This window comes from Nomia melanderi, chromosome 5, assembly GCF_051020985.1.
Source record: "Nomia melanderi isolate GNS246 chromosome 5, iyNomMela1, whole genome shotgun sequence".
Classification (NCBI taxonomy): Eukaryota; Metazoa; Arthropoda; class Insecta; order Hymenoptera; family Halictidae; genus Nomia; species Nomia melanderi.
Genome location: NC_135003.1, coordinates 1,476,722 through 1,499,412, shown reverse-complemented (window position 1 = coordinate 1,499,412; position 22,691 = coordinate 1,476,722). Strand labels below are relative to the sequence as shown.

At 33.1% G+C, this 22,691-nt stretch overlaps 1 protein-coding gene across 14 annotated transcripts in view; it reads right to left on the bottom strand.

Annotated features, from left to right (window-relative positions):
• LOC116424817 (uncharacterized) overlaps nt 1–22,691 on the bottom strand; it is a 327,658-nt gene that overhangs the window by 110,012 nt on the left and 194,955 nt on the right. For 3 of the 14 annotated variants that reach the window (XM_031971717.2, XM_031971720.2, XM_031971730.2), the window contains exon 1: nt 19,562–20,673. The exons of 6 other annotated variants lie outside the window; for them this stretch is intronic. In XM_031971717.2, the coding sequence (XP_031827577.1) occupies nt 19,562–19,693 (132 nt within the window). In that variant the 5' untranslated portion in view covers nt 19,694–20,673. Of the gene's footprint in view, nt 1–19,284; nt 19,373–19,561; nt 20,675–22,691 lie in introns of those variants that run through there. 5 more of the 14 variants (XM_031971718.2, XM_076367754.1, XM_031971725.2 and 2 more) reach the window with 3 other exon arrangements.

Here is a 22,691-nt window from a genome sequence, read left to right as displayed (position 1 = left end):
TTCCAGATCATCTGCCTTCCGAGGATTAACCTCTTACTTATGTTATAATAACGAGTCAGTCTCGTGGCAAAGACTCTAATAACAATAAATATGAATAATAATTGGTTCACATCGAATGAAGGAAAATAATATTTTCTGCTTGTGAATATTTAATATTTATAGCGAATCTACTATAACGGTAATATATTTCTTTCCTGTCGGGAAGTTATTAACAATCAAGTAATTCATGTGAACCTAATTAGAAAAAGAATTATAAGCTAAGCGGTAAATGCAACTCTCACTTAAATATACCGAGATACAACAAAAATGATTCATTTACTTACTAATTCCACGAGGTTTACATTTGAAGTACTCCACCAAACACAAACAATGTTTGGCGTTTTAAACGAATCGTGCCTCTCAGGTTCATCAGTAAAATTTTACATTCACTAAGTAAATGTAATATGAATCATATCGTGTTTGTTCTCGTTTTAATCAAAAGACTTTCATTTTAATTTTCCCGAGGCACCAGTAATTGTCCTGGTGTTGGTAGTTGACTATTTTTCAGGAAAACGTAAAAATATGGTTTTTAAAAGTAATAATCTTTCGACAAAAGCGCGATAGATTGCTGCAGCATCTACCGACCCAACTTCGAAACACTTTTACTTGAACTAAATTGTTTATCGTAAAAACTAACAATTTATTGCATTGACGTTGGTTATATGTTCCCCAATTACCAACATGTAATCAACTGTTTTTCATTTGTATTTGTCCTTTTGCTTATAATTTCTCATAATCGTTGCAAATAAACGCTTTTAAAATCACTTTTAGTGTTTTCGGTTTACTGTAAGTGATCAACTACTAACTAACATATGGTTAATTACTAATTTTATCATTTTGAAGAATGTTCAACCTCTGACATAAGTATTGAATTTTCAAAAAAGTTTGCTTTGTTACATAATGTAAGAAGTTTAAACAGCATTTTCACGTATAGAGTCCCTCTATTTAATAAAGACGAAGAACAATATTTTCCTCAGAAATATCTATAATTGACTCAGTGTTGCTCCTTACTGTATATGTACGAAACAATGTACGAAACAATGTACGAAACTATCCCGATTGTCTGTAACTGTTAAAACTTTTATCGGGGAGAGTACGTGAAACCTAAAAAGGTGGAGGACTGATTGATGGTAAACCGCCACCGAAGCATAGCCATGCGGCGATACTTGTAACCGTCTCACAGCACGCCCATATATATCGAATTTAACGTAGTGGTAAGGAAAGTTTTTCGCGATTATCTCGGAGCCTGAAAAAGTGCAACTTTTTATCAAAGGAAAAAGCTGTTCAAAATGTGCATTTCTATAACATTTGTCAATTTTCAGCGTCATCGTAATATTGTAAAATAGATTGCATAATGACATAAATTTGTGAAAAATACCATACGCTTCAAAATAACAAATTACATAGATTTAAATAAAACTGTACTCAAAAAACGCCGTATTTTACAATCTCACATATAATTTTGATGTTCACATATACCATACTTCATACAGGGGGAGAGCAGAGACAGGGAAAGTCCGAGTTATCGGCGGATACGCTAGAAAAAAATTCCCAGTGTAGAAGTTTATTAATATCGTTGTATACTATTTAATTTCAGTAATCGTGAACCTTAGTCACCGGCAGTGTATCTGAAGCAAAGCGAAAGAATTTAATCGCGTGTGCCTATGCCCACCATTTCGAATGGGTGATACATCCGAAAGCATTGTTAGACGCATTAAATTATATCGGGAATAGAATGTGCAAAGTGTGAGTACTGAATATTCAGGTTTCTAAATCGTTACGATTTTATCGCAAGTGGCCGAGATCTCGCGAGTCAAACCGGTTGCAATCGATTGCGTTCCATCATTCATAATCAGCTCCAGCTACCTACCTACTTCTAGGCATGTAGTAAAATATGCTTGATAAATTAATCGAATATTATATAACGTAAAATCAAGTTAAGTTCGCGGGAAAAAGGAAAACTGAATAGAGCAATTTCCATAACTATACGATCGTGTGTTCTTGGTCTTGAATTCATTTACATATGCATGCGTTCGACGCACACGAGACAATTATCATTCGGCAGTGTGTATCGCGGTCTTTACATTTGAATATTTTGACTTTACGATACAGTAGAATTAAAAATGTTGATATTAAAATTGATGGTTAGAGGATTTCAGACATAATTCAGATACATTTTTTAAGAGCATTTAACGTTTACAGGTACTGTAAGTGTAACACTTAAAGTACGTCATTTTAATTATTTATGTCACATTCAATTTTTATGCTTCTTGAAATGATCTCAATCGTCTTGGGGCTTCGCAGTTTTTCTATACAGTATACATATACCTACCTACATGATAGAAATACCTGATAGGAAAATATGCGTTTTTGAAGCTACTCGTTGAAAGCAACATATTTCTTTTTAAAAAGTAAGAACAACTATATAACTTTTTTATATTTTAATTGTAATTCGTGTTGCATATAAAAGACGAAATTTATTTTCTGTATAAATCAACGAGTAAGAATCAATTACATATTAGAATTTTATGGGGAAAACCATGATGTCGAGATTTCAGCTTTCGTATACTAAGAGAAATAACCTTGCAAAAATATGTGAAAATTAGAGGAATGTAAGTTGAATTTTCATTTTGTTTCTTTTTTGAAGAAACCTCACGTTCACACGGTCAAGTTATAATACGTATAACCAAGGAGAAATGATATCATAATAAAATACATTGCCTCTTGTTTTCTTTTCTTCTCTGTACAATGAACATTAAAATCAGCAGTTCTCAATGAACGAAAACTGAGAGTGAAAGGTAAACTCATCAGATTTTTAATTAATATTTATTCGTTTTACAATTTTTATATTACCATAAAAGTTAAAACAGTTAGTTCCATACTTTCATCACACGTGTTTTTGGTACGTATATCCTACCTAATTGTAAGTATCGTTTATTTAATTTGAATCAGAAAAACAAGTAAACAATAACAATTATGGAATGATCAGTAAGATACTTTTTGTATATTATACTTTGTACATTTTGTATATTTTGTATATTTTTATATTACTTTTTGTATATTACAGTAAGTTACTAACAAACATTATTCGAATAACAATTTTTTAATTCAACGTGTTAACCTTCACGTTTGCAGTAAATATTAAACTTGCTGAATTTTAATCAACTTTTATACTGAATATAGAATATATTAATATACATATAGGCATATATAATGTATTTACATATAAACGTGCTGCAACTAACAGTTGAGAACCGTTGTTATAAATAATGAAATATTTTTGAATGGCACATAATGGACGAAGTGAACGCTCGGGAAACAAAAACAATTAACAAACTAGTTCGAACATGCTTTATCAAGGTTCGGTTATGATAAAAAATAGAATATATATTTTGTGCATTTACGGCGTGGACAACTGTACAAAACATAGCGAAGCAAAAGCATTTAGCGAGGATAATATAGTTTCTACAGTACTTTTAATTTAATGTACTCCATAATTGACGAATTGTTATTTCCTTTCATTCCTTTGATATCTGCAAAGTAATCCATGAAAATTAAGAATCCGCGTAAATATTCACGATTATTACGGTTGTTTCTCGGAGGTTTAAACACATTCCATCAACTGGTTACAAATCGAGCAAGAACTTCAACAAAACTAACGTAGTTTCGATTTTATTTTTAACTTATTACATCCGCCATTACATATTCTTCATTCTTGCACCGACCAAGATCCTGCGCCCTATTTCTTCGTGTTTCAACGATTTCGTTTCTTTGAATCGGCAATAACGTTTATTGTGGAGAGCGGATTGGAATCTTGGTGGCCTGATATACAGTGGCAAAGAACAAATCCCATTGATGGGTTTAGACAACCTATTTTGCCAAGAAATTTCCTACAGAAACATTCCTTATCTCCAGAATAATCAGATTTATTATTCTTAAAACTGATCATACAGAGATTGAGTTTTCTTACTAGTGCTTCTTGACGGTGCGATAAATTTACAACACTTGGCGATTTTAAGTTAATGTCTACATAATTTATTTAAACGAATGACACAGATTTACATGATAACACTAAATGTATAATTATGTTTTATAATACTACGTGTAATTTCTATACATCTTTCCAGCAGTATAATAATTAGTGACTTTTCTGAAATTTTCTAAAGTGCCGGCTGCAATATGTTTGTAAACGGTCAATTTTTCCACTAAGCCAATAGTTAAGTTCGACTTCATCAGTACCTATTTCGTAAGTTAAATTCGTACATTATCTAATAAAGGAACCTTTTCAACCAGCATACGCCGATTTTAATGAAACTTACGTGAGACATAGTTTTCAAGAAAATATTCGACGAGTATTTTTTCTTATCAGTCAACATCCACTTTGAAGAGGTGAAAACACCCTTCGAAGTTCAGTGCTGAAAGTATATTTTTACAATATCTCTAAAATCGGGAGATGTAGAAAAAGAAATTTTGTTTTAAATTGGTCGCCTCGAAATGAACAATTTGATTTCTTTTATACAGCCTGTAATTCCAAGGGTATTGTAAAAAGTACTTTCATTCCTCAACTTTGAGGGGTGTTTTCACTCCTTCAACGTAAGTTTTGACCGATGAGAAAAAATTCGAGTGAAATATTTTCTTGAGAACTATGTCTCGCATAGGTTTCATCAAATTCGGCGTGTGCCGCTTGAAAACGTTACCTCGCAAGAAGGAATTGAAATGGTTTTTATTAGAAAAACTATAGTACCAACATACAGCAAAGTACAGTAATTATTTTTAGTTTTATCGAAATTCTATTGCTCCGCAACACCAATAAACCAATTGTAAAAACTTGAAAGAGAACATTCTTAAGTAATATTGAAAATATTGACTAAATTTACTACATTACATATTAAATAAGTTACTGCGTTGAGAGGTATAAACCTCTCGTTCCGTTAACACCAAAGGAATATTGTATGATTTTTTACTAAAATTCCATTATTCGATGACATAACCAAATCACATGATTTTATATCATCAATGGGATGACCATGAAACTCACGTGTACTGGATAAATTCGAAAGTGATGCTATAAATACCGTCGATAATACCTACACTGAAACCTGTAATAAAACAAATTCTTAATGTACTGTTTCAGCGTTGAGCCGCATAGTTTTCACTCGGCTCTCATAGGCCCCTATCACGAACCCACCGATTAGTTATCTATAATATTCCTCAGCTAATACCAGTGATTCCTGAATGAACAAAAAAGAGGTACGATCATGGGTAATCGTTAAAATTGCGATTTTGCGTCAAGATACCTCCTCCGATGGACGCTAAACCCGAGAAAACTTAATTGATAAACTTATGCTGCGTGTAAAGGTTAATTACACGACATGAATCCTGCCGGAAGAATTCCTTGGCTAGTAATTCAATCAATCCCTTATCGTTCTGTCGTCATTCGATTGTGTTTAGAGTAATGAAGAATTGTCTGTTCTCTCTTCCTTTCCCTGTCGGGGAACCGTGATTACCTTTATGCAATAGCAATACCAACCAGAGACGCATTGTGCGAGTTTCATGGACCGTTGTTCTTCGGGGATTAATTGAAAACAATTAAGATTCTTGATTGGAATTTTGATCGGGACACGCAAGAATTCCTTACGGTACCGCCAGTCATGGGGACGCATAATTTCCACTGCCGTGTTGTTGATGTACAATGTGTCCCTCCTTTAGTATGAACCATTATCCCCTGAGGTATCACAAGCACGAACAAATTTTTCAATTGTGAGCAATTACGTAATGCAAGATACTAATTACGTAGTACAATAAACTATGTAATAATTATTGTATACTAGATAGCGTGTTTAAATTCAAATTTAATAATCCATTAAATGTATAATGCATTTTTATGCTTTCGAATATTACACACATTTTGTCCACGAACCATTAATAATTACGGGTTAAGAAAGGTTAACTACTTTTGATCTTTAACATTCTTTTCTAGTTTTATTTTATTTACCAGTTTCAAATCATATCTATAATTAAGGTTATTAACTCTGTTAAGAAATAAAATTGTCAACTAAAAATTGCAAATTTTGAAAGTTTGGAACTGTCGAGACTGAGTTGATCTTTTGTAAATTGTTCGTTGCAGTTTTACGGCTGCAGTTTTATAAGTAGTGTTATCGTTAGTCAATAAGTTTTGATCTTTTCTCTTTTATAACCGTGTGTAAATACATAGTATCTTAAGAACCATAGTCCAAAACCAGAATCAAATGTATGTTTAAAGGTTATTGAATTTTTATCAAATGGTCTAATAAAGATTATACAGTTCCATCTACAGAATGATTCATGGCGATGGTATTTCTTAAGTTAAAATATTCACTATTTCGTTAACAGTTTCTTAATGGAACATTAATAAATTGTAACTATAAAATCTCATTAATTTTATGGATTGTAGATCATGCATTAAATTTTTCAAGAAAAATGTAAGTAAAATTTATTTGGTCTTCTTCATATAAAATATGAAACGAAGGTAGTCACAAACGAGTCGTTCACAAATTAATTTCATTTTATGAATGCATTTAAATTTTAATGTTACAATTATTTTTCATTTTGTAGAGTTAATCACTTTGACAAATAAATAGCTTAAAAATGTAATGTTGTTAATGAACCTTTTAAAACTATGAAAAAAGCTTATTTTTGTTAAAAAACATATGTACCTTCCCCTGTGTAACTTCGATATAAATATTCTTTTGCGCCTCTAATCTTTTAACATCTTTAATCCCTTGACCTGCAAAATCGTGTCAGACTCGTGACGAAAATTTTAAACTGAATTTGAGAAATCTAAGTGTTATTTATTGTTTTGAAATATAAATTAAACATTACTTTTCTATTATCAGTCGTTAACCTTTAGAGCAAACGTAGTTGTAGAATAAGCGTAAAAATTTCTTATTTTCCTAATAAACTATTAACGATGGAGTAGTTGTATCGATCATAGTTACGAAACTAAACTATAAGGCAAGTGGTTAAGATAGCAATTAACGCGTGGAGTTGTGTAAATATTTGATGGTTGTCGACTATAATTCATGCTTATTTCGTAGAAGTTGAAAGATTATGCCCATGATCAAGCGCGGACACACTGTACGACTGTCGGAGGAGTAAACGAAATTTGTTTTCCAATGTTCGTTCTGTGGTGCTGTTGTAGAACACGCAAAAGCAAGGTTGAGAAACTCATCCGGCGATAATGAATAACTTCATGACAATAGCAGTAACGCTAATGTTGAGCAATATTCGAAAGGTCCTGCAATTATTTTACCATTAGTTATGATTGCAACCACTTGTATATAGTATAATATCATAATATGTACAATGTAACTGAATCTTTTATTTTAATGATACGTGTCCTAATGAAAACTGCAAGTATTAACAGTAATCAAAAAGTTTGTTATTTACAAAATTTTACACTATCTTTTCTCAAGATTAGAAAAGATTTCTAAAAATTATTCTATAACATGTTTATAAATCAGACGAAAAGAATTTGTCCGAGCATAGACGAAAATAAAGAAAAGAATGATCAAGAAATTGTGTGTTATATATTTAATAAACTATTGGTAAATTTCCTAATAAATACTTTCAATTGGTACCCAGTTTATAGAAAATAACTTTTCTAGTTATTTAGTTTAATAGCAAGAATTTAAAAATACGAGAAATGAAGGTAGTTATAAATTCACAAAAAAAATATTCTCATTCGTGTTAGAATAGAATGAAAATAACCTTGCAGCTTATCTTTTGGACAATATTTCAACTTGTCACTCTCCATAAAATTAATAAAATTATTCAGTATATTCGTTGTAATAATTAATATTAGTGAAAAAATTGTTTCTGGAAGAATGCTATCATTTACATTAATTTGTATTTCCTTCAAGTTTGTTAGTGGACACTTGCAAGTTCTTGCAGGAACTCTTGATAGTAATATAAATTCAGTTTCACGTCGGAAATGATTTACTGATACTTAATTCATACTTTCTCCAGTCAAATGTATTCTGACAAAGGAGTTTAATCATTTGAAAATAGCTAACACATGCTCCAATGACTAATGTGCCTTACACTTGTTCAATACAACCGTTATGAGGCAAGAGTTTAATGCAGAATTGAAAGTGAAGTAGACGACTTTAATGGAATTCTTATAATTCGTTACAATCGCTCGCGACAAAACTGAAAAAATGTGACCTGCCAACTAGACTGTAAAATCTTATGCAAAGTTAAATATTAAAACAAATTACAAAGTAAAATAAAAACTCCACTGAACTAATTTATAAACAAGAACCGTGGATAAAAATTTTTACCTGTCACAGATCAAATATAAAATAAAAATTTCGTTCATCAATTTTTACTTTACCATATTTTGTAATTTTTTAATTATTTCGTATTTCCATAAATTAGTCGAAAAGAAACTTACACTTATAAGATTCATTATTTCTATTATGAATAAAGATAAATATTTGATAATCTAAAGATTGCAACTATATTTATATACATTTGCAAAAAAATTCTATTAAACTCGAAATGCTCCACGAAACAAGCAAAGATTTATATGACAGTTTAATTTATAAACGATAAAACAAATTTATCTTGAAATTTATTACCACACTAAATTATTATAATGTAGCACATAAATGTAAAAATTTACATAAACGTTTACAATTCATTTATGATATTCTTTAAAATTCAAATAACGACACCCGCAGATAACCTTCTTAGCAATCGAATGCGCCCATCTATTTGTAATATTTCAAATATTTATAATACAATTAACATATCCAATAATATCTTCTTAACTTCATGTTTCGAGAGAGACTCTAAAAACCAATGTTTATAATACCTCTAATAGTATTTACGTTTGCAGCGATCATATTAACGCGTGTCTAAACACGATTAAGTCGATTTACGTAAGGCTGCATTGCTTTCCGCGATATCTTAATCAAAATATTCAAAATATTTGTAACCGATCTACACGAATGACTTTCCTTCTGCGATACTACGATTTCATTACACTGTTTTGACATATGAGCTTAGCTGGGTAATTTGTTCATAGAAATCGCGATTAACTTCTCTAACTGTACGCATTGCTGTGTATATGTCCCGAGAATCGAACTCGGACTCGAACTTAGTACTTAGTCAAACTTGTGTAATGTGGTCGAATGCTTATCAAATATCTTCGGTTGTTTTCAATCCACAGAATATCGTAGTCTCGTGACCATACTGCGTGAGCTACACCTTTTCTAACATAGTATCATGTGCACGAATTCATAATTCAATGATTTTTCAGCAACGTAATGGTATAATTGAAATTCATACGACTTGTGAACATACCGTTTGATAAGAATGATTTAAAATTAATACAAGAAGCATAACCATTGAATTTAAGGAAAAATTATCAGATTAATATATAGTTTAAATTTATTCATTACACATGCTGATAGAAATCTTATTGGAAATACAGATGTTTCTAACACTAGAACTACCGTTTCTAAGTTCGGCTTTTTTATTTCGAAATTATTGATATCTTAAAAGCATTGAATATTTGAAATGATTTTCCAAATAAGTAGTTTCACTTGAATACTATGATGTCTGCCTGAAGAAACTGGAAATAATTTATTGTTACAATTTTTATAGAGATCATGTATCACACATATTAAATGTTCGATACTTTCAGTGTTAGACGTTATATTATGTGATAGTAATAGGTTTAAAGTATTATTTATAGATTGACAATTTTGGACAATCTCTTATTAAAACATTCACTTGAATTGTTATCATTATAAATTTCAATGAAATGTTATTGTGATCAGAATATTTGTTTATGTATATAATTTAATATTTGAATATTCTCTGGTATTTTATATTATCTTACATGTGTAGGAATCATCTCTACGTCCATTTTGACATGGACTGTGACACATGTATAGAGAAAATATTCAACCAACTGAGTTCATCGCAAAATAAAGTAATAAACCAAAGGAAATCTGGAAATTAACTTTACTTTTTTTTATTTCTTTAGATAGAATGTCCAATTGTTTACACACAAGTTCTGGTGAAAAATTAATCTGTTACTCTGTAGATAATACAAGTCCCACAATTGAATCATCATTCTTTTCTTTTTCTGCTTCAATAATGAAGGACATAGTAGTCATCTTTCGAAAAAGAATTCAGAAACGATAAGAGATTGTTTTTTCTTACTTCTTCATACATAAAATTTATTAGTAGAAATGTTATTCCTCTCGAATTTTCTGACATTTTTCCTTATCTATCCATTACTTAGTTTTATTTATAGAAAATTAAAAGTATTATTATCGTTTTATCTAATACATTATATACTGTCTTCATTGTTCACTGAACATTCTTTTCTTTCTTTCCGCGTCAAACAACTTTATCCAAAGAATAATGATAACGAAATAATATTATAGATTATTAGGTACGCAGCTTCTAGGAAGAAATACCAAAAACAGAATCGCATAGAACGATCCTCGAAATTTGCGCAACGACAAAAATCACCACAGATATCGTTGCCCAAAGGTTGAATGTGATCCGATAAAAAATTGATCATCGAAACGAGATATTTGAAAGGCTAATTTGCCATAAGTTCATAAACTTCGATAAAAAGTGTTGGCAATGACAGCGACCGTGTTAAACCTGACTCTTATATAACAGGTACAAACGCAACACGCCATTTTTCACAATTCACCAGCAACCTGTAGCAATAATATTCAGTTTCTAGATCGGTGAACACCTTCAACGAGTAATTTCCCCAATGATCCGCAATAGCAACGTATCATACAGAAAGTATAATTCAAATACATGTGAAAGGCAAGCTATGCGCTCAGTTAAAAACATGACGGATCGTCACAATTGAACAGACGCGAGAGTCTTCTTTCAAGGAATAATACACTCCTAACCGGTTCTAAATCGTAATTAGCATTCGATGCTTTACAATGTGTCCGATAAGAGCTGAAAAAGCGGGTAAGAAACCAAAAGCGTGAGCAGCGCAAGTAAATCAGCGTTGTGGGGTTCACCGTATCATTCAATTATCTACTATGTCATAAGCACCGGTCCAGTAAAAAAAGGAATACAAATGACGCGTTTCGCTGATCGACGCGATGCGACGGGGCGCGCTGTGCGACATTTGCCTCCGAAACATTCTCCGAATGAAATAGTGTGTATAACACTTGGTTAGTAGAATTTGGTGTCGTTTTTAGTGTCATTGGAAAAAGAAAAGCCTACTCTTTAATACAGAATAAAAATTGATTGCTACTAGCTACAATTTTGGTACTTATTAGAAATTTTATTTTGCATAAATAAAAATGGCTGTACTAACCACAGTTGCAGATAATAGCATGTAATTTTTGTTCAGTATTAAGGAATAGATCGTTCTCTTCTCATCAGTATCAAAAACTTTGAAGTTCACTAAATATGTCTCACAATTAAAAACAAAACCACCTACATCTAAAAAGCGTGTGACACGCCGCGGACGGCAGTATGAATAAAAGGTGTTGTGGCTACAACAGTTGCAAATAACAGCACTTAATTCTTATGCAGTATTAAAGATTAGGCCTTTCTCTTTCCACTAATTAAAATTAAAATATCCCGCATCCATGCAAATACTGCTTGAGGTTCCGCAAGAGTTATTTTAAATAAAAATTGTCATAGTTACCCCAGTAGCAGCTAGAAGCAGCCAATTTTTTTTTTTCACTAAAAGTTAGTCTTTGCCTTTCCCAGTGATACCAAACACAACACTGAACTCTACTAAACTCGTTATTGAAATAGAAGGTGAACATCGAAAGTGTTAATGTATAATTAGAAAAATGTTTATGACATCGACATGAAATTTGATATTATTCAAATATATAGTATACTTAATCCTACTTAGAATTATTTAAATTATAGAAGCAGTAAGGGGTTATAATTGATTATTTTAGTTTTTAATCTTTTCGAAGTTGTTTTCTTTACAGCTGTATAGTCGCGTTAATAATTAACAAATTTGAACAAGTCATGCCACACTATGGCACAACTGTTTATTCAACTATCTGTATGCTTTTTTTGGTTTTGGGAATATTTATGAAAAGGAATGTTTTACAGTATTTGGGTGGAAAATGCTCCATAATGCGGCGCGAAGTTGAAAGACTTTTAGGCGAATAATCGGCACGATCAGATTATGGCGTTTCTTTTTTATCAACTTTCGTATGGGAACAAATCGAACAAACTTATGCGAAATTGTTGAATGCAGTAAAATGTAAATTGTTAGCGAATTTACATCTGTGATGGAAGTTTGATAAAAAAGATGAAGAATGTGGGGCGCAATTTCCGCTAACTTTCATACGCCAACGATACTCAAGTGTAAAATTTTCTGATTATAATGAATGTTTCGAGGAATTATCTATGTAAAAATGAATCTGAAATGACTAATGACTTTGTGGATATGAAATTATGTTTATGAATTGAAAATGGTTTCGATGTGCTAGTTAACATACTTAAAAAGTTAAATGATCTTATACAAATTTATTTTGTCATTTTGTTTCTAAGTAAAGATATTCATGTAAATGACTATCTTGAAAAGTCATTTTAAAAGAGAGAGAGGGAGTGAGAAGGAAAATTTATTCATAAATACACAGAATGTATATTGTACGATTTAAATGTCTCCTTTACTTTTCATTTAAATAAATATCTTTAGATATCATTTTAACAAAATCTATGATATTTTTTCATCGACTTACGAAACAGGTTTGTTGACATGGAAACTGATTAAAATTGAATATTATGAATAATGAATTGTAATGAAAATAAATACACACGATATCCTTATCTATATATCTACATATTATTCTGTTATAAAGCATGGTACTTTTGTATTCAAAATTTTTAATTATTTATCATTTTGGATCAGTCCATCAAATTAAAAGAGAAGTATATTTATAACGCCTAAATAACTGAACACGAAATTATGAGTTTTTTAAATAAAGTTTAATATTATATTAAAATCTTGAACGAATTCTCTAAATTTACAAGTACTAACAAAAAACAAAACGTACAATATTACTAAAAATCTGGGACGTATATTGTGAAATCTGAACTTCATATTAAGAAGTAAATTTCGTTAATAGTGGTTTCCTTAAATAATTTCTTTGTTAAGAAACAAGTCGTAACAGAATCCTAAATAAAATTTTAAGAATTATAAGTTTGAATCTGACTTCAAATTTTTAAAAGTAATTTCTTACAACGGTTTTGATCAAACCTTCTCTTGGTTTATCGTCTGCTGTAATTTCTTCTAAGTAACTTTCAAGTGCTTTTATTCTAGATACAAGTAGTTGCTCCAAAAGAGAAAACAGTATAAAATAATATCTGTAGAAATAATCACTACTGTGTAAAACTATTGCATATAAAAAGACAAACAAATTTATATATTGTGGAGAAAATATATACTGCATATAAATGCTTGTTTTGTTACTTTTGTAAATTACACTGAGAAAATCTTATTATACATGAAGATAGACAGTCCGTTTATTATACATAAATTTTTTTGTTCGCTGTATTGGTGGTTCATCTTCTTTCTTTAAAACAAAAAAAAACTGACAAAAGAAATGCAAACTGAAGTCAGGACCAAAATCTCTCCAACATGAATAATACGATTGAATCGCAGTGCCGTAAGAAGAAAGTCAAGCTGGAACACATTCGATGACCGTCTTGACGTGCAGATTAATTTACATTTAGAAGAGTTTGTCAGCAACTTCCAATTCGACGTTGTGTGGAATCAGAATCACTTTCGATTCAAGAAGATGAGTCCCGTCGAGTGTGCAATCAATTGACGTGTGTGATCATTAGACCGAGGACGTTTATGCATTTATAATAGGTGTAAATTAGATACGTACTGGAACGTAAACATTTAATCAAATTTCATTTGTAGTTGTCCAATAACACCTTTCACACGAGAAACAAATCGTTACTAATTTCTCATTTTAACACTTTTGACGCCGTATTTTCTCTTTTTCGAAAAGTTCTATACAATAACAAAAATTCTTTACAATATTGATAGCGAAATTATTTTCAACGTAAAATTCAATGCTTCTTTAATTTCTTTGCTTTGTTGTTAAGAAATATGATAGTCATATACAATGCACTAAAACTGTGAATTTTAATTTAATATAATTGACTTGACAACAACGAAATCACGTTTGTAAATACTGGTCAATCACTACTACGTAAGTGAAATCACGTAAAGGTGACACTGGCCGTAAAAGTGTTAAAATTAGATTATAAAAATATGACTTTATATAAAAATTCGCGGTTTATTTATTATTCTGAATCGACAAAGTACTTGTCCATTTACCTTTTCTTATTTAACATTACTTTAATGTATCAAACAGACAAATAAGTATCTTTTTTACGTAAATGACAATAAAAGAATTTAATTGGTTACATACTACAATAAATGTCATATAACAGGTCGAAAAACGTATCGTTATAAATTAGAATAATTTTGACTAAACATACTAATAAGTAAAGCATTTTCTAACGAAATTAGTTTTCATTTATAAAGAAATTAAACTAAAAGAAAAACGGAATGCTACTCGTGCGACGCTCCAAAGCTCTTCGTGATAAGAAATCGAGCAGCAATGTCAGGACTCGAAATGAGTCATGCGCTAAGAAAAATTCCAACATTCATATTCTTCGTAACATTCTCACAAAAGTGTTTAAACTAGTTTATAATTATCACGTTTAAAAAAATAACTATGTTCCTAAAAACGAAAAATTTATGCGAAAAAAAGGTCTACGTACTTTCCCATCATTCTATTTTAATTTTTACGTTGCTAATTCTATAAGTATTTAAATGAAGTGCTATATCTGTGAATAATTTGACCTCAGTACCCTGTTTTACGTAACAGTAATACTCCAACACTTCTCGTGAACCTGTTTAAAAGTTAAAACTATATTAATGGAACGTGACAATTTCTACCCTCGTTGAAATACATAAAGACTGATTGCGTAGAACTCATTTACAACCTAAGTACACGCTTCGGGGCAAATCGCCCCGAACAGTGGACGGGAGTTAACTTTAATCGACGCTATCACCGATCCAGTAGAACCGCCGATGAAGAATATTATCGTTAAAAAATCGTGAACGTGCATCCTAATCGGCTAATTTACATGGTCTTCGTTCGTCAGGACAGTTACAAAGTAAACGTATCGATCGAGAGTCGAAAGTCCGGCGGATAGATCCATGTCGATCAGGACACGCATTAAACCGCGACCAAGGTTTATCGACGAAAATAAGAACGCGCATTATTAGCTACGTGCAAAGTGTGTAACTACCAAGTAATCACGATCATCATCGCGCTGTGTCTACATTTAACGACGCCATCAAACTTAAACGACGCATCGGGGTGAATTTCATTCGACGTTGCTAAACATACTCGAGGAACTCGACGCTTACGCGTTCTTTATTAACCTCTTCCTCCTCGCCTCTTTCCTTAACGCGTTCAATTAATTGAAATTAACCTTTGCTTTTTCATTGTTCATGTCATAATCGAATTACAATTCGTAAGGAATAGCCTCCCATTTCTCTTCGCGCGAATCCTCATTTTTTTTTTTTTTTATGAAAACGGAAACTGAACGGAAACTCTTATTTCACTACTAAGGGTAGAGTGCTAACACGTTGACGCCAATTTTAATAAGTTTTTGCAAGTTGATAGTACATGCGTCAATAATGAAATATGTTAAATATCTAGGTGTAGCTACATGTTAACTTGGGAGATATTAATAAAGTTACGTGCCTAAAAAACAAGAAAGATATTCTCGGTGAATCGATACTAGGGCCCTCGAATTACAGTCGAATCACTTCCATCGCTTCTCTAACCACATTTACATGGACTTTGCTTGCGATTAAACTACATAAGAAGGCACCTAACTTCAATTATTAATCCTTTGAATGCTATGAGCGCATATGTACATTTTTCGATCTTACTGATTTCACACATGCCCTGATCACAATTATAAGTGTACGACATTAACACTAGGTTTATGGAACGCATCAATTTGACGCATACTAAATTCTAGATACGTAATTTAGTAAATGTTTAAGACGATTTTAATTGATGCAATAACAAGAGTAGATATCTTAATTATCCACCTTCCAGTCTCCAATTTTCAAAATCTAAATCAATGAACATCGATTTTTCTATGAATTGTAGAACAAGCTACACGATAAACGTCTGTAAACCTAATGGTAATATACATGTTTCTTATCATTATTTAATCTGGTGAATCTAAGGAATTACGATTACAACTTAATCACGTAATGTATGAATTAACATAGTTTACCAATCTTCAGACGATAAACTAAGCAAAATATTCCGTTCACAATTAATGTCTTTCAAGTTCAGAAATAACTACACCTGATATTTAACAGATTTGACTGTAGACGCGTATATTATCAGCTTGCACGAACTCATTAAAATCGGCATCAACATATTGACGTCCTTTTCCCTTGCAAGTCAATGTGTACGAAATGTCGCTTTTCCAAATAAAATTCAAATCGTCCGAGAATTTGTTTAAATATCATTTATTTGGTCAAAATAAATAAATGGGTATTATATTTATACTTAAACAAATAATAATAGCTATGAATTACAACAAAAAAAATGTATTGATGTAAGTTTTAATGTATTTGGTTAGTGCCTGGTAAATGTGTTTTTAAGTTTGATCACACAATTTTGTCGAACATAGTGCGCGGTAAAATGATTAGATTTTAACACGTAAATGAAGAAAAATATTTGCTTTAACTCATGAATACTAACGGTTTTTGTATTATATGTATGAAATGTTATGAATGTAAAGACCCAATCTGTAATTCCTTGTTATCTGCGAATTTCCTGCCTCTCGAATGCATGAATTTTCATTTTTTTATATATTTAGGAAATTATCTGTCATCTGGAAAGTGTGATTTGAAAACACAGAAATTTTAAACTCACAAAGTACTTGAAAAAACTTGGAATTCTCGAATTAATTCACAGAAAATTTTTATGGATTTGGTATAATGAATTAGTTGTGGAGGAAAGTATACAGAATATGAAAACTATTTTTATTAAATATACGATGTTGAAAAGAAATCATGCGTGGTTAAAGATTCATTTTGAAAAATGAGTTTCTTATATGCTAACCAAAACAATTTCTTAGTACAAAAAATAATTGTTTATTTAGTACTTATTTACTGTTCGCAATTGAATGAAAATTTTTGCAGAATATTGAAAACTATGTACTTTTATTTTTATATAATGAAAGTATTAGTGGGGGAAAAATAACATTATTTTAATCTTAATAATACTGTGATTTGCACATTCATTTGCGTTATAAATGCATAAAATTTACATTATAATTATCATCTAATAATTAATTTTATTACGCCTTGACTAAATATAATTTGATACCTTTAATCTACATAAAAGAATTCAAAAGATTTATTTATTGTAATACGTTGATAATGTACTTATTTTTCTAAACTCATTGAAATTTACTTTTAATCAGAAGTTATTAACCATTCATGAATAATATATGGATTGTTCAGAAAAGTGAACTAAATTTCATTTGAATTTTCTTTTAAATTAAAATTATTATTCAAAATACGAATAATTTGAATCCGTATAAAAGCTACACGTACATGATTGGGAGTTCATAGAACCTTTGTAGCTTAAGAATACGAATCGTGTATGATAATTCCTCCATGTTGCGATTAAAAATCATAGCGACCACGTAAAATGCGATGATGACACGAGATTCGTAATCAGAGACTCATCGGGGGAAAGAAATATGTCGTAAAAATTTTAAGTGCCGATAAATTGATGGAAGGTATCTTTATTAGTGCCATAAATCTTTACTATAATTTCTAAAATAATTACTGACGAGAAATGGCATCGTAAAATAAATTCTGTACGTTTCATAGTCTGAGATCGACGGGAGACAAGCTTTTCTTTTAAACGAAGGATTGGGTGTCTAATTCCTAATCGACTAATTCCCTAATACTTCGGCGGTTACAATTAAGTGAAAAAATTGTTATATAATTCTAATATTGGTGAATTACTGTGCATGCATAATATAAAATAAATATAAATATTAAAATGCTATGAAAATCAATTCAAACGTCTTGCATAATTAAGTACTCCTGCATTTTAATTGCTATTACTCAAAGAATTAAATGAATTCATATTACAACATCTTTAATGCACTTTTAGTCGTAATAAAAATAAAAAGCAAGTTTACATCTACCATAAATTATTATTTTCAAAATCGATAACATTTTTCACCTAACAGTAAAGGCAGCTTTTATAATGTACATCACTAAATATAAACTTGAAAATTTAAAAAAATGTTTAATTACTAATGGATACTATTAAACTTCATTTTAGCACTTGAAAAAATGTTCCCACACACGAAAAAGGTATTTAAACCAATAGCCACAGAATCAAATAATTTTTCATAACTCTGAATCACTGCACAGATATGTAAAAAAAACTTTATTTAGGTCAGCACACAGTTTTCAAAATCAAAAATTATTCCAAATCTTCAAATAACTATTTATAAAAATCAAACCACCAAAATCAATGTGCACAGAATCGAGTAGTTTCACAAAGCCTTGAATCATATCTCAAAAATAAAAAAATCTATTCATCAATAATCTAATCAAAAATAAAAATATATTCTGGCGTAGCGAAACATTACTAAAAATCAGCTGACATCTCCCTCCAACGTTCAGCGCACGTGACAAAGACGCTCCGGCCAAGTATCTTTCACTGCTCCGTTTCTCCCTTTCACGCGTCCACCGGACGAAAAGCGAAAGCATGGCGCAACAAGCTCGTCTCTACTTATTAAATAATAAGAGAGGAAAGAGGAGGCGGAAGAAAAAAGGAAGAGAAACAAAGGAAGAAATTAACGAGCCGCCTTCTATGACGCTTCCGCAGGCACACGCGTGAGGAGAAAGGGACGAGGAAGAACGTTCGATCGAATACTCTCGACCTTGATACCGATCCGAGAAAAATGACCGTTTCCGTTTCGCGGGCGAACGCTTGCACGTCTCGTCGCCACGATCAACGCCGTCACAGTATTTCGACACGACTCCTTCGGGCGTCCCGAATCTACGTCACCCATCCGCGTCGAACCAGGTCTAGATCAATAATTTTTGCGCGCGAGAATTCCGACCGATTTCCCGCTTGCTTTGGGGCTTACCTACGTTCCGCGACCCGCTAAATCGTAAACGAGTTCTCTTCACCTCGAAACACACTCCCGAATCCAGTGGAACCATCACTATGTCACCCTTTCACAGCCAAAAAAAAGACACCAAAACAGATCAACAAAAATCAAGATGAAAAATGGAGGAGCAAAGCACAGATCAGAACCTTCTTCGTTGGTACACGTACACGACACATACGGATTTCATCCGATCAAACTGAATGAAAGAGAACCGATCACGGCAGAATGAAAACGAGATCGGGAAAGTCCTTACTTTTCTCCAAGATGCATCCTCGCGGTCGGTGGGACTCCAAGGTACGTCAGGCTCGCGAGCACTGGGGAACTCAGTGGTTTCTAGGTCGGCCCGCAGGATTCGAGGACGTGTCGTGGCGCGCGTGACACTCATCAGGACTCGTTTCGTATCGAAGATCGTTTCGAGAATGATGATGGAAGGGAACGATTCAGGGTTACGATCAGATTGAACTTGCACGGAATGGAACGTGCGAGTAAAAGCTCGATGGGTAAAGGAGTCGGAATGATAAAAGACAGAAGGAAACCGTGAACGTGAAGGAGCACACCCGCAGCGCGACGCGACGCGACTCGACTCGACTAGCCGGTGCTTCTGCTTTTGTCGACGTCACCACTTATCGCGTAGAGGAGCACCTTGCATCACTAGCGGCGCGTATCCACGCAGCCGTCACCCAGTTGTCACGGACTCGGCTCGACTCGACTCGGCTACTCGTTCTCCCCTCTATCGTATATGCTTGCGCCGTCGTCGTCGTCAACGTCGCCGTTGCTCAGGTTCCTCTCCTTTCCTCCAGCCTCCTGGACTATCTCCGCTAGACCCGACAGCTTCCCTCCTCCTCCTCCTTGCGCAACACACAATCGTCGCACCGTTTCCTCTCCCTCCACCTGGACTCACTCGGTATATCGGCCGCCAGGCCGCGCGCACCGATTCTCCGCTGTTCGGCTCGTTGTTTTCCCGTCGGTAGAGGTCCGAGAGTTGAACGCGCGCGCGTATCTCTCTCTCTCGTTCTCGCATGGATAGGAGCAGTGACGGTGGTGGCCCAACACTCGTCTCGATGTCGTTATTGGTCGCCGACGAATGACTAGCCTACGCTTCCCGTCCCGACGAGCGAACGCGCGCGATCTCGCCGGAGAGACTGACTCGCGGGAGAAAACCACACCAGCACCGACCTACTCGACCAACCGATTACCCGCCGGCCGCCAGCAGCCGTCAGTCAGCCGAGCCACTCGTCGAATCACACACGGTGCTTCACTGACACACCAACAGCTCTCGGCTAGTTCGGTCGGCATCGCCGTCGCCGTCGCCGTCGCCGTTGCCGTCGCTGCTACTGCTGCTTGTTGCTTGTTGCCTGCCACTGCTGCTTCCTTCGCGTCTATAGTCTCTATGGGTAGGTTAGGTCACTCGCTTGTGCTCGCTCGCTCGTTCGCGCTCGCGTTTGCGCGCAGAGAGACAGGAAGCGCGAGCCATCACGGTTTCCGGAACGAAAGCGAAGAAACAGAAGAGAGAAGAAGAGGAGAATTCGCCGGGCACGGTATTCCGCTGCGGAACAGAGGCGATACGACCGAGGTATTGGTTGTGGGTCGCGACTCGTATATGCGGGACCTGTACCCGCTTGCAATATAGGTTAGTGGGCCAGGGCGATCATGGCAAGACGGACATGCGCGGCATTGCGCGCACCCGTGGCCCGTCTCTGCCTTTGCCGCCAACCGACAACGTCGGAACTTGAGATGCGAGTCTTTTCGATGCACTGTAGGGACTAGTGGCTAACAATTATAGTTTGCGAGAAGAAGCTTCGATGCGTCGACCTTTTAACAGTTTAGTCCGGGTGTGACCGATCGTTGCTCGGAGCGTTGAATCGTCGAACGTTCGCGCTGTGAGAGAATAGGTCAGTGCGACTTGTCCAATATGGCTCATTTCTGATAGATGGGCTGGTCGAATGTGGTTACTCTGAATAAATTCGAAATTATATGTGATAACTACAGAAATATCCTTACTTCGTTATCCTAAAATATTATTTAATAATGTAAAGTTTTAATTTCATCGCGGTACAAGTCGTCCACTACTTGTCATTTACAAAAGTAAAATATTTTAAATACATTTTCCATATGTTGATTAGTAATTTTTCTTCGTTCTGTGAGGTACACATTTTTAATTTTTTTTATTTATTACATGATATTGTTGACTTTTAATTTCTAGTTCGTTTGATGTGTACTTTGCATTTCAATCGTGTCAGATAACCGAGTTGAATTTTGAGTAACTATTTGTGGATAATTATACGGTAAACATTCTTTTCTCATTGCAAATTAGGGTTTCAGACCAATATATCAATGATAATGAAATGGAATGAAAATAATTAATGTTACGGAACTTTTATCAAATTTTGTTTTAAATATTTAGGTATATCCCATTATTCATATTTTCTTTGATAAAATGCAGCTTATCGAATTCTATCATATTTAACTCGGTATTAGAATTCCCTTAAATTATAATCTTTCCACCTGAACCGCAGATGTTGAATTTATTTTCATTTGTCAAAAAAGAAAAATTCATGTTCATATATCTTCCTACAAGCTTATCTTTTGATCTCGTTTTTCATACTCATGTATATAGGGTGCTATTCGTGTATAGTAATTGTTTCTTCGCAAAATTCTTCGGATCTTCTCTGGTTGATCTGTTTTATTTTAATATTTTTTTAACGCCAGCAGCATTTTTCAAAGCACTTCTTTTTGGATCTATTTTTACTTGTCGTAAAATATACCTTTCACCATGATCATTTAAAATCTCTATACCACCTCTTTTTATTTTGTTTGAAATACGGTTTTCGCTTTTATATCTACTATAATTAAATTATAATATAGTAGATCATCTTGTATTTATCATTTTTATTATTTATCTTCGTGAATATTCCTGATTTTTATTAAAAAGTTGCAATTTTTCACTAAGAACTTCCTAATACAAAACACAACGGAACAATAACATATTGACGAGTTAATTTGAAGTTTAACAAATAAAATATACTAAAAAACATTTGACAATATACACTTCCAAATTTCTTATGAAAAAAAATGTTTTAGGTTCAATGTATGTCAATCAGTCAATCTGATCAATCATTCTACAAAACAGTATCTACAGTGACTTTTTTATATTCAATCAAATAATAAAATACATAGAATATTTTCACACTGGTTACAAACTGTGTTTATATACAACATTTTATACACAAAATTAAGAAAATAAAAACTATAAACTCTTTTCGGAATCAACGGCCATAGATATATATTCGATTTATTAGGCATGTAAATTAATTCAATACCTCTAGATTTGCCAGTTTCTAATATTAACTATTTGAAATTCAAATATTCGTTTATCTTATGCC